This window comes from Haliaeetus albicilla, chromosome 1 (assembly GCF_947461875.1).
Source record: "Haliaeetus albicilla chromosome 1, bHalAlb1.1, whole genome shotgun sequence".
Classification (NCBI taxonomy): Eukaryota; Metazoa; Chordata; class Aves; order Accipitriformes; family Accipitridae; genus Haliaeetus; species Haliaeetus albicilla.
The window spans coordinates 65,157,759-65,171,117 of record NC_091483.1 but is presented as its reverse complement, the minus strand read 5'-3'; the positions used below and the strand labels follow the sequence as shown (position 1 = coordinate 65,171,117).

The 13,359-nt window shown below is 43.6% G+C and overlaps 1 protein-coding gene across 6 annotated transcripts in view; it reads right to left on the bottom strand.

The window, feature by feature from the left end:
- The window catches only part of CCDC149 (coiled-coil domain containing 149), a 55,127-nt gene extending 48,078 nt beyond the window's left edge, over positions 1-7,049 (bottom strand). For 4 of the 6 annotated variants that reach the window (XM_069792520.1, XM_069792525.1, XM_069792535.1 and 1 more), the window contains exon 1: positions 6,022-6,299. In XM_069792520.1, the coding sequence (XP_069648621.1) occupies positions 6,022-6,165 (144 nt within the window). In that variant the 5' untranslated portion in view covers positions 6,166-6,299. Of the gene's footprint in view, positions 1-6,021; positions 6,300-6,895 lie in introns of those variants that run through there. The other 2 variants (XM_069792563.1, XM_069792554.1) reach the window with 2 other exon arrangements.
- Positions 7,050-13,359: the final 6,310 nt, after the last annotated feature.

Here is a 13,359-nt window from a genome sequence, read left to right as displayed (position 1 = left end):
TTGTGGATTTTGATTATCCAAAGGAGCTATGTTTCCAATTTGCATTACCATTTTTGAAGGAAAAACAAATTATACAAAGACAGACCTCAAAGAGCTTATTCAATATATATGCTTCTGAATGTTAAAAAAAAAAAAAGTACTAATAACAGCCATAAACTGACCTAACAACTGTACACCAGAAATGATTCTACTCAGGGAAACAACTGAATCCCACCAACAATTTCCCATATATGGACAAATAAGTGCAGCAAAATTGGTATGCTGTCAAAGGAACATAGGACTTTAACTGTCTTTTTAAAGCAATGCAAGCAATAAGGAAAATTTTCTCATATAGTCTGAGAAAAAGCATTCAATAGATGATTCTGGCATTCATATAGAGATTTCTTCCTCTGCAATTGAAGGAAAGCCCACGTCTCACACACAGTCTATCAGTGAGACAAACAAGTGAATTCTGTTATGCACTATAGTTACTACAAAATATTCTTATTGTCTTTTGTTTCTTTTTAATTGATGTTCCAAAATAATCTTTTGAGTTTAAAAAACAAAGTAAACCAAGAACCAGCTGCTATACTTTCAATTTAAAAGCTACAACATACAACTTTTCATATCTGTCTAGTGACTTTTATCTACCAATTCACTGTTATCTGCAATAAAGCAAATTATAATTGCTACAAGGAAGATCATAATAATTAAAGGAATATATATGACATCCTACATTACTGCCTGAACTGCTTTACAGCCAGATAACTACTTTAGTAAAATTGAGTAAAAAGAGACTGACATTACAGGAGAGTGTAACTGCTCCAAGGTGACCCTCTACATTGAACACTTACTATTTGTCCATTGCTATTTTTAGTGACAAATCTGGATAGATCTCATTAACGACACCGTAGACATGGTCTAATAATCTGATGAAGCTGGGACACTGTCAAGGTTTTAGACTTTCTTTTTTAAAACCAACAAACACATCAAATTCATATCACAAAATAATTTCTTTTAAATTGGAGCTAATTACTGGCTTATACTTGGGTATTTAATGGGAATTAGTGCCAAGAAGGAAAAGATCTAATTTTCTGAGGGTAAAAGCAGAGATACTATCTCCAAACTGTGCTTTGGAATCACTGTGGATCACATTCTGTGTTCTCTCAACACTCCAGGACCTAGTGTCCTCCTAAATGCCGATGGGCTACCACATCGTATGTGGGTCTGGAAACCTATTGTCCACCATGCTCTCAGAGAGACCATGAACTCTACTCGCTATCCCTTGGGCAAGAGATCCAACTGCTACTGAACTGCCTGAAGTTTTATCCAATTTCTCCTCACTGTACTCTCGGAGGCAATTTTGTTGTGGAAATGACAAACTGAAGAGTCCCAAAATGCATTGCAATATCACTATTCAGGGTGTTTGTCGACTGTGTTTCAGTAATGTTGCTCCTCTTGACTTCAAATTAAACTGTTCAACTTATCTGAAAGAGTCAAGCACTCAAACCCAGAGAAATACACAATTACTGGCTATTTGCCTGCCATCTCATTTCACGTCCTCATCTCTGATAAAACCTGAGACAATGCAGTGTCCTTGGTTTTATCCCACAACATCAATTCTGCTTTTCCTGCTGCCCAACGCTTGCTTCACTAGCTACCTCCTGACTGCTGAAACACAAAGCAGGCTGGTATCATTCACTGATGATATAAGCGACATAAGCAGCTCCCCAGAACACCACATCTTGTCTTGATGACAATATTACACCACATCATCTTCACTGGTCTTTTAGGAATGACCATCATTTGATTTGATTAGTCAAAATAACATTGTTTTGCAATGTGGCCCAGCCCTTAAAAGTTTTCTACGCTGCGCATCGGACTACATTATTAATTTCTCCGTGTTTGTTCCTCAACATCCCTGTGGGTGTCTTAGTCCAACCTGGAACATGGAAACATGAGAAGCAAACACTTGTTTTGTTGCCTGAAAGCCCAGCATGTAGGTCCCCATAGCAGCTCTCCCATAGCTCCCGAGAACTTCGGAGAGCAGTAAGTCACAGTGTCAGCTCTTCTAGTCTTTCCACTTCCTTTTCCAAATGACAAAGCCATTATGATGCCAACCCAATCACCTAGGGACCTCAGAACATCCACTCTGCTCTGTTCTTCCCTACAGTCACTGGCATTTGCCTGTGTTTAGAAAAGCTCTGAAATCAGTGGCTCCAAAGCCTGTTGTGTCCCCTCATATAAGTTTGGTGAATTACATTTCACGCTCTGTTTGAAAAGGCAATGTGACAGAAAGTTAGAGAGATATTATAAATGTGAAAATCTCACCAAGTTTCCTTCCTCTTCTCTCTTGTCCACATAAAAAAAATTGTGCAACCAGTGGGAAAGGTATGCTCTGCCAATTACAGGCAGGTTAGGTTTCTCACTCATTCAGAATTCATGTCTGGAACATTTAGCTATTTCAGCTAGAACTACTGCTCAGTAGTTGCGCCTTTGATAAATAATTCCCCAAAACTCTTTCTCCAAGTTTTAAGTTGGCAATTACTAGGCGAGGGAACGCAAGAGCAGAAGCATACCACTTCCCTCCGTGGTGCCGAAGACCACACACAGTTAATAATCAAGAAATAGCCTCTTGAGAATGACAAATTAAATGAAGACTAAATTTCTTCAAACTAATTTTAGGAGCCACAGTCACATATGAGTAGCTGTAAATAGCATACAGTAAATGCTCTGATGTGTGGGAGGTGACAAGGAAAAGAGAAGCACTTTGACACTGGATTTAATTCTAGAAGTTGGCAAATCCGAGGGAGAAGCTAGCAGAAAGGACAGAGGACAACCACTCTAGTCTTACGGGTTTCCTAGGAAACCTTTCTTGCTTCCAGTGGAAAACACCGCCAAAAGTACATGTTGTCCAAGCAATATTAAATTAGGACTAGTGCCAACTCTCAATGAAGCGAATGGAAGCACACTTCCTGACCTCAGCAGAAAGGGGACCACACTTGTAGAAGTCAGCTCTCTAAAGCAAGGACAGAGATGGTCTTGCAGATCATGTAAAAGTGTGTTTTCCCTACTGCACATGATCTCCCAGTTCTGTTCAACTCATCCCACCAACCCAAGATCATGCTACCACCTACTCCTTTCTCCATCACTGATTCTGTCATTATCCTCAGATCAAATGATTCCAAGACAGGTTACGTGGAATTCAGGCAAAAACTGAAATCACACCCTTCTCCACAGCAGAACACACAGAGTTGGAAGCTTCTACAACCTTTCAAAATGAAGCCCCGAACTACCCTCGAACAAAGTTCATATATGGTGTCTTTCATTCATATTCATGGAATTTAGTTATGTTCCATGTCCCTTATAGAGACAGGAAAACAGAGCCACTAAGGAGTTGACTCACATGAGTTTGTGTAAGTAAACAGCTTAGCATATCCATAAACATGGCTGTCAGGCTAAGAAGTAAGTATGGACATTTGAAAACACTTAAAACCAAACAAACAGAACTCTGCAACCAAGATATTGGTGACCAAAATTATTTTCAAGAATTCTGTTCTCTTCAGTGAAGAGTACAGTATAACCACCTTTCCGTGACTGCTTTCTAGCAGTGCACTCAAAGCAACTAATAACTCTCACACTTTCCTCTTTTCACCCTCTTCCAGATGGAAAAGGTACTTTGTTTGCACCAAGGATTGGTTTGGTTTTTTTTTTCAAATAAGAAACATTCAAAGGCGTGTTCAAAAGAATGGGCTGTACTCTTGGGATAGTATTTTGAGATTTATGAAGATCACTTGTTTCCAGAGGACTTAGGCCACCATCTCAGTCCAGACAGCAAGAAAGTTCTTGCTACGGCTCAGTTTCATTTGTGTCAAACACGCAGTTATTGACCAGGTCTTCACCCTACAGCTCTACACAGGCTTTTAAATATCCTAAACATGGGTCATTCAGTGAGGCAAATGTTAGACAAAAGCCCAGACTCCAAGCAAAAATCATGTGGTAACCCAACAGAGTACTTTATATATATTTGTCTACCATCAATACTTGAACTCAGCTAAAGAATGAGCAAAATTTATGTGGATTCTCACTCCTGAAGCTTGTTCTTTTGCATTCAGTTTGTGAGATTATCACTGGAAATAATGACTTTCTGTCCCTTCAGTATTTGCTAAGTTGGCTTTGTCCCAGTATTCCTTCCTACGTCATCCTATTCAGGGTTAGTTTAAAGAATGTTCAAGGTACATGTGGTGCAAAGATTGTTTAGAGTACCAAGTGCACACTAGACCTGAAATGTATATCGCTGTAGAGTAAGTGCAAAAATACATAAACACGGAGGCAAAAGAACAAGCAACCAGTTGGTGATGAGCATAATAAAAGCAGAGAAAGATACATGAAAGGATACAGAGCAAAAGGCACTGAAATGGAACAAAAGTCGAAAGGAAAAAAAGAGAGTAAATACAGAAAAAGACTGGAACACACAAAAACCCCCAAGCATTCTTTTTATCTAATGAAGAATGAAAAGCCAAACAACAAAAATATACAGATGTGTGTACAAGTGTACAAGGCCCAAAAATACATCCGACCACTTTTCTCAACATCTGCAATACCAGACTTTTAAAAATATTACAGTTGCTTTGACAAGTATTTCAATTACTCCTAGCTTTCAAATTTGGAGGACTGACCTCGTGGAAATGAAAAAGAATATGACCATGGATCTCAACCCACCAGCTTCTGGTCTTTTATACCAAGATTTTGAACCCCATTCTATGATTTAACTGTCCAGCATCAGCAATGTGAGAATGTTCGTTTAGAACTACCATGTCTTTTCCTGCCTGTGTTATCTTATATTTTGAAAGCACTTCAAAATGTTTACAAAACACATACGGAACAAAACTTAAACTACCTAGCAGACACTGAAGCTAAGAGGCCTGGAGAAGCTCTGTACCACTGTGGGATACAATAAACTGGAAAAACTTATTGCAAGTTACTTCAGAAGTTAGAGCCACTTTCTCACAGACCCATTAGGATGTTGGAGTTGATGGGTAAATTGCATGAATTTAATCACAACAACCAAAGGAAGAGGAAGGCAAAAGAGGGCAGCCTATACCCTGACAGCATGTGCTACAGATTTCATGCAGAAAAACAGGCTGTAAGCCTGCTGTGGGAACAGAGAGAAATGAAGGAAAAATGGAATACAAATCACTAGGCCTCTAATTGTTCCTGAATAAAAAGGAATTATATGTATGGTTAAGTATTTGCAAGAATGTAGCTTAGCACAGTCATTAAACTTCACTACAATCAAGAAGCTCCTAAACCAGAAGTAAGCGTTCAATTTCAGGATTGAGTTTTTAGGTTAAATAAAGCAAAAGTAAAAAAGTTCCAAAGTAATTCTAAATGACTTTCTAAAGCCAAGAACAGGGACTTTTCCTTTGAACACACCTCATGAATTGTCTCTCTCTCTTACCCTTCCCTGCTATGTGACACCACCCTCACCCCCAAATAAAACTCCATTTGGGAAACGAGATGTCAGATGCAACGCTGCACAATCAGGATACTACTACAAGTACACTTTTCACTTCTTTCTGGATTATTTTGTGTGGATAGGTAGACTCCAATTCTGAATGTACTGCACTAGCACAGATCTGGGCCCCCACACACTCCTGCTGAAATCACGGGGAGAACTGACAGGTTCAGGACCCTGAACTCATGCGTCTTTTTGACAGGTCAGGGCCTTAAGCCATGCCTACATAATATAACGGAGGCAAAGCCCTCCTGAAATCAGAGGAATTCACTCATGTGCATCGTACTCTAAGACAGTAGACTCAGTCAGGTTGACCTAGGCCCATGCCATTTGCACAGAAGTTTTGTTTGCTAGCTGTAAACATAAATATACTATTTTTATAGTTATGCAAAATTAATGCAATACAAAGCGCAGTGCGAAGATTAGCATGCCAACCTACTTCAAAACTTTGCGGTTCTGCCTATTAAACAGGCGTGACTTCGATGCTACACTGACCTCGAGTTGTTCTGAGTCTGGTAACTTACCCTACACGAAAATGTGTACCCGTAAACGCTGTGGATCTTTTGATGCAGACGTAGCAGATAACAAAACTTCCTACTCTTGTATTCCAAAAATCCTCCACCTGTCGAAGCTCGTGGCCACTGTGCCATTACAGACTCTTCTCCCATTGTATAAATGACACCACGGGTCTCGAAACCCTTCCGCTTGCGACTGGGGTGAAGTAAGAACACAGGGCGTACGCCCGAGGAGCGAACCCCCGGGAGCAGGCCCGTCACCCGCGCTGGCTGCCGCGGCAGGGCCGCACTGCTGCCCTCCCTCCCTCCCTCCCAGCGGGCAGCAGCGCCAGGCCCGAGGCCTCTGCCCCACGGGCCACCGCCACAGGTGAGCCCCCGGCGACCTCAAACCAAGGGCAGCCTCAGTGCCTAAACCCCCCCGTTTCTGGCAGCCACGCGGCATTTAATACAGGCGAGAGGTTCGCAGACACGCGTCCCCGGTACTCAGCAGCCGCGCAGGGGGTCGGGGCCGGCGGCGTGAGGGCGGTTCGTGGCGGGGCCGCGCCGCAGGGCAGACGGGGCCGTACGGCTCAGCCTTGCCGGGCTGCAGTTCGATGTCCCCCCACCCCCGCCGGCTCCCCCTGCTGCCGCCCCAGCCGCGGGGGTCGGGGCCCCCCTGGGCCCCGGGTGCCCTCCCGCCGGCTCCGGCCCCGGCAGTCTCCCCAAGAGGCGGGGCGGCAGCCGGGCGCCGCGGCGGGGCCGACCGGCCCGCCCGCCCCTCTCCCCCCACCGGCGGCCCCGGGAGGGGCCGGTGCCCGGCGTCCGGGCCGCGCCGCGGGGAGGCAGGGCGCCGCGGGGAGGCAGGGCGCCCCGGCCGGCGGCTGCCCTCGCCCCGCCGCCTCACCTCGCTCACCAGCCCCTGCCAGTCGCTCTCGCTGCGGTGGGAGCTCATGGCTCCGGCGGCATGCGGCTGCGCCCGCCCCGGTCTTCCGCCGAGGAGCCTGCGGGGAGAGGCGGGGCCTGCGGCCGACTCTCGCCGGCCGGATGGCCGGGGCCGCCCAGCGGCGTCCCGGGCACGGGCCTGCCGGAGTCGGGCCTGCGGCGGCGCCTCGCCGCCCGCGGCCTAGCGCGGCCCTGCCCGCGGAGCGGCGCCGGGACCCAGGTCCGCCTCCAGGCGGCGAAGTGCCCCGACAGAGTCGGGCAGGGCCGCGGTGCCCGGGCAGGAGGGCTCGCCTGCTGAGGAGAGCGTGGGTCGCACCACAGACGCCCGCCCAGGGCCGTGCAGAAGCGTCTGAGGTGCGTTGCCCAGAGAAGGGCCCTCGTCTCCTCACATCCTCCTCCTAAGTAACAGCAGGGCTCTGCTGCCATCCCAGGCACTGAACAGCCGGGCGTACCCTTAGAGCGGCCGATGAGGGGACAGGCATCGGGATGCGGCACTGCAGTAGAGGCTTTGATACAGAATCGTAGAATGGTTTGGGTTGGAGGGGACCTTCAAAGGTCATCTAGTACGACCCCCTTGCCGCGGGCAGGGACACGTTCCACCAGACCAGGTTGCTCAAAGCCCCATCCAGCCTGGCCACAAACACTGCCAGGGATGGGGCATCCACGGCTTCTCTGGGCAACCTGTTCCAGTGCCTCAACACCCTCATTGTAAAAATTTCTTCCATAAGTCCAGGCTAAATCTACCCTCTTCCAGTTTGAAACTGCTGCCCCTTGTCCTGTCACTACAGGCCTTAGTAAAAAGCCTCTCTCCATATTCCTTATAAGCCCTCTTTATATATTGAAAGGCTGTAATAAGGTCTCCCCAGAGCCTTCTCTTCTCCAGGCTGAACAACCCCAACTCTCTCAGCCTGTCTTCATAGGGGAGGTGCTCCAGCCCTCTGATCATCTTCGTGGCCCTCCTCTGGACTCGCTCCAACAGGTCCATGTCCTTCTTATGTTGGGGGCCCCAGAGCTGGATGCAGTACTGCAGGTGGGGTCTCACCAGAGTGGAGTAGAGGGGGACAATCACCTCCCTCGACCTGCTGGTCACACTTCTTTTGATGCGGCCCAGGATACAGTTGGCTTTCTGGGCTGCGAGCGCACGTTGCCGGCTCATGTCCAGTTTGTCATCGACCGCAGATATTATTTGTCTGTAAGGAAACCCTGCAAATTAGGTACACACTCACATTGTATGTGTAAAGTAAGACACAGCAGGAGGACAAAGAGGTAGAAAACCATCTTCTCAAAACATGATACTGTTACACTGCCCAGTTTGAGCACAGATCTCTGTTGTCACTCAGTTCACGAAGGTGTAAATAATGTAACGACCCAGGAATTGGTCTGGCTTCTTTTTCTCCCTGCTTGTGCAGACTCCTCCATCAGCACTGAAACCAAAGCACACTACCCACATGGCACTCAACACCCTTCCAGGTACCTCCATGGCTCAGCCTCACCTTCCACAGCCCTGTGGCCACAGCCACTGCATGGTATGTCCACATTGACCATGTCTACCTTGAGGCACACCATGTGCAATCTTTGTGGTACTCCTAACATAGTGAGTGCTCCCCAGACTTAACGATTTCCACTCAGAGTCCAAGTGTAATTGCATGGAGTATTCAAGCAGTTTAACCCACAATTACTCTTTGTTTTAAATAACACAACAAACAGAGCAAGACAACACAATAAAATAGGCGTGCCTCATTCCTTACTACAATTTCCCCACTGTTCAGATTTGTTTGTAGTTTGGCATCTAGGCACAGCGTCCTTCTGGTCTCTAAAATGGCTGAGAGATCCTCCTTTGACAACTTCACATCCCTTCAAGCAGGTGATGCCTCAGCCTTGCCACTGACAACATTTCTGTTCCAGGTGCTTAATTAACAGCTTATATGGGAAGAAACAGGCCTCATCTAAACCCAGCAGGAGCTCTCTTTGAATGCAAGATTATCAAGTTTAATAAATGCCTGTAGTTATCTCCATATAAAAAAAAGTCCAGCTAGCTTTATGGAACTTTAGTTTGATAAATACAGAGTTCATACATTTTACCTGAAAATTACAAATCAAACTTATACATTTTCTCCAAATTATAGCCCATTTTCTCCTAAATTAGCTGTTCCTCATCTCTAGGCATTCTGTAACTTTAGCGCTCTAAGAGCGTACATTTGTCTTTCCTCTTTGTTCATATTTTTCTGTGGTTTACATTGTCATGTGTGTGATACATCACAATCCTGCATGTCCTCGCAGGCTTCTTGGCAAACCATTGCTGAAAACAGCATCTTGTTTGCACAGGCAAATAGCAAATAATGCAAATTAAGTGAACAAGAACTATAATTTAAACCCACTGATTAAAAGAATTGTTAATGATATTAGAAACTCCATCATTTTCATAGCATTGTTAATAGTTAAAGCTATACAACTGCTACCGTAGATGAACCAAACAGGAGCTTTTTCCCAGTTCTGCTTCTCTTTTGCAGAATTTCTCTCCTCCATTTTCTTGGTCTTGTAGCACTCCAGACTCGAAATGCTCTTGCAGAGAGAGCTCTGCCTGTAAGAAAGATAACCCTCTAATAGCCCTCATTTTTGAGGGTTGTCACTCATTTTAATCCCAAAGTTGCTCGCGCTCCCCACAAACATAAGTTTTTAATTTTTATTGATGATAATTATTCAAATGAGAAGTAAATATTCATGAAAGAGAGGTTATTAAAACAAAAGGAACTCTCAATGTTTCCAGCTCTTATGATTTTATCAAAAGTCTGATGAGAGCTCATGTTTTTCAGAAAGCCCAAGCTCTTGGATGAGAATAACCACTTTCTTTTGAAGTAAAAGAAAGATTCAAGGGAATAAATAAAAAATAAGCTGAAATGTGCCTTGAGTACACTTGATAGGATTAGAAAGGAAATAAAAGAACCCAAATATGTATTTTTAAGTAATCACTTTTAGTGCCTGATATCAAGCTTTTTGGCAGCTTCTTCAGCTTTCCTGATCCTCTCTGCCTTACTATACCAGTGGTTACAGCGACACTCCTGTGTAATGGTCCCTGTTGGGGCCAGGTTACTCTGCTAGCCTCTAGGCAGACATGCACTGAGATATGGTTCCTGCCTTAACTCAGACAAACAAGTTGAGAAGAAGATGATAGAAAAGAACTACTATCAATCACCCTAGTTTATAAATAGGAAACTGAAGAGAGAAGTATTGCCTTGCCCGAGAAAACCAAAGTTTCAAACATAACCAGGAAGCAAAACTGCAGGTTTCAGGAGTACCAGTCTGCTGTTTTAATTGCAAAACTAACAAGGCGTCTTGATTCTCCTCCTACCTGCTGCAGTAACTGCTTTTGCACCGTCACCTTGCCAACATCAGAAGAATACAGTATTGTCATTGAACGTCTGAGAAAAAAAATCATCTCTCAACCTTCCTCTTCAGCTACCATCCCATTGTCTTTGTCTCTAGATCTGTTATCGTCTTTGCTTTCTTCCTCTACACATTCACTAGATAAACTTATCTGCTTCTAGTGTTTCATCTCCCTTCTCTGCAATTCTGCTTTGTGATCAATCTTTCCCTCGGTATCTTGAGTTCATCTGTCTTTTCACCAGATTACCCTCCACTTCTCTATGCATTTTCTACATTTCATTAAGAAGGCTGCAGACTTTCTAAAAAACTTTTTTCGCCTGGACAAATTACACATTCAGAATCAGATCCAAGTGACTGTGGCTCTTTGATGCAACTACCCAGGTAAACATATGTAGGAGATTTAACCAACGGTTTTCACTTGTAGGAGATTTAATCAACAGTTCTAAAACACGGCTTTCAGAAATCAGTGTCTTTGTCAGACATTAAGAAAGAAAACAATCGGGGTTTTTTTATCCATAGGTAAGCCAATGAATGGCTCGCTTCAAATTTTGCTGCTTATTCTTGTCAACATTTGTCTACTGCACTAACATTATCATTACATCCATGTCCAACTCTAAAGAAATATACGATTAAAAAACCAGTGTAAATCCTTAAGATCTGGACAGGCTACATAATTGAAATGTAATGAAAACATGTAGTGCTTGTGCCCTGAAGGATGATTCAATCTGACTCTCCACAGATGTTTCAGGGTTCCATTTAATCAGGGTTTAAATACCTCTGAATGAGGATATAACCTATCATAGATAAAACATCCATTTTAGTACTTTTGGTAATTTATATCGGCATTATTCTATTTCATGTTCTTGCTAATCTGATGAAAGATAAGTACACGCTCAAACCCTCATGCACACATTTTGGAGGAAGCATCCTATGTTTGTGGGGGATACTATTACTTCTGGCATTTATCTGTTCCCCTATTTATTTTCTTTCATTTGCTTTTGCCTTTCCTTTTTGGAAGCTGCTTTTTGTCCATTTATATTCCAGCTGCGCCTTCTCAATTTTCTCAGGTTCATTGCTGGTTTCACTATCCTGTATCAGCTCTTCTACTTCACATGCATGATCTGTCAGCAGGACAATATGATCTGCAGATCAGAAGCAGTTTAGCAGTTTTTCATTTATGTTGAATCCTTTTGTGCCCAGTCAGGTCTGTGAAGGACACATCTTAGGCAAACAACAAAGATCTTTAAAGTGATGGTGTTTCTTTTTTCCTCTTCAACAGTTTTGGGCCTTCAATGTGTTGTATTTCTTTGTGTATTAGATGCTGCATGTATCTAATACATGCAGACATGTAATTGGAGACAGTCTTTCTTTTTTTATTTTAAGCTACTGTATGACTGTTAGCTGGTGCAACTGAATACTGGAGTATTCAGAGTAAAGTAGCTCTCTCCTCCAGAGAGAGAGTGGAAAAAAGAGATTTGGGGGAAGAGACAGGAACAGACTGTGATCTGCACAAACCAGCTCTGAGAGGGAGCTGCCGAGGTTGGTGGTGAGGTCTGCCAAAGGAAAGGGAAAAATGACACAAAGCAGCAGCCAAGAGGGAGGAGTGTAGGTAGTGGGTGGGATGCTCATGGAGAGAACTGAGGGGAAAGCTGTAAAGTGGTGGGGCAGAGGAGAGACTGCAAGCTTGAAAACAAACTGATTTTGAAAAAAAATAAACACATATAAGCAAGAGAACTATCCTAACTCTGAGGTTTTCTGAGTGATTGAAAATCCAAAGTCAAGAGTATTCTGTTGTATAGATTTTCTAGGAGTATTGTATTATGTATAACTTCATATGCAAGTGCTTTGCACAATTTTGTTTTAAAGGCTGGTTTCTCCAAAGCCCTGTGATGTTGCAGCATCTAAGTCTGAGGCACACTTCTGTCTAGAGAAATCTTCAGCCTCAGGCAATACAGAATGTTGCATTGGAAAACAGCTGGTTGGGTGCTTCCTAACTTGCTATGGCTGAAATGCTCAAAAAATGGCTAGGGTGGTGGGCACAGGTGTTTGAACAGGTCACCAGACCTTAGATGTTGCTAGTAAACACCCATTATACAGAACCGTTCAGTTTGAACACTCTCTTTTGTGGACATAGCCTGACACCAAGCATGGACTTCAGTGAAGTCCTGCAGGCACACCAGGCTGTGGATGAGGCTCTGGAAGATGCTGGATGCAGTTCAAATCCAACTCAGACAAGAAGGCTGTAAGTTCTTTAAAATAATCTGTAAAATTAATTGGTTTGATTTGATCTAGGATGTATTGGAAAAGTTTAGCACTGTTGTTTCTGCTAGTGATAGTAGATAACTGCGTAGGGATTATGAATAAGTTATTTTATGTTCACCAGCAGAATTCGTGGCTCTTCTTCCCCTCACCCTAAGAATAAGGAAAGCTCAATAGGAACTAGAACAGAGCAGTAAAAAAAAAGTACCAAATCTCAGAGCCTGTTTTAAGGCCTTGTCATTACAATTGCATATAGAGTTAATGTAAATGAATTCTGTTTTCCCAGAGGCATCAAATTCCTCCTGTCAAGATAGTCTCTCAGGAGAAACTGGAAAGTCTCTCACTGCCCTCCTTCTGCATTATTATTATTATTTCCCTTAAAATATCTTGCTATTGATGTAACTAAAAATGAAATATATGATCAGAGAAAATATTTTGTCAAGTGACTCAGACAGGCACAACTGATGGGTACCAAGGAAACGTGTACTGCATGTTATGTTCCTCTGAGTGTGTTAGAAAAATATAAGAAATGGTTCATTTTACTAAGAAATCCAGGTGGGGAATTCAGACTACTTTCTGTTACTATGAATTGAAGAGTGACCTACTACTGTCATCAGATCTGACATATGAGTGGCTTTTCAGACTTCTAAGTTCATTTTTCAACTGGTGGGGTATATCAAATCCCTGAAAGCTGTCTAACCATTGCAGAGACATTTATTGCTGTGACCACACCAGAGTCTTTGGCACAAAGTCCATCACTTCACATATGTGGTCAATACTCAG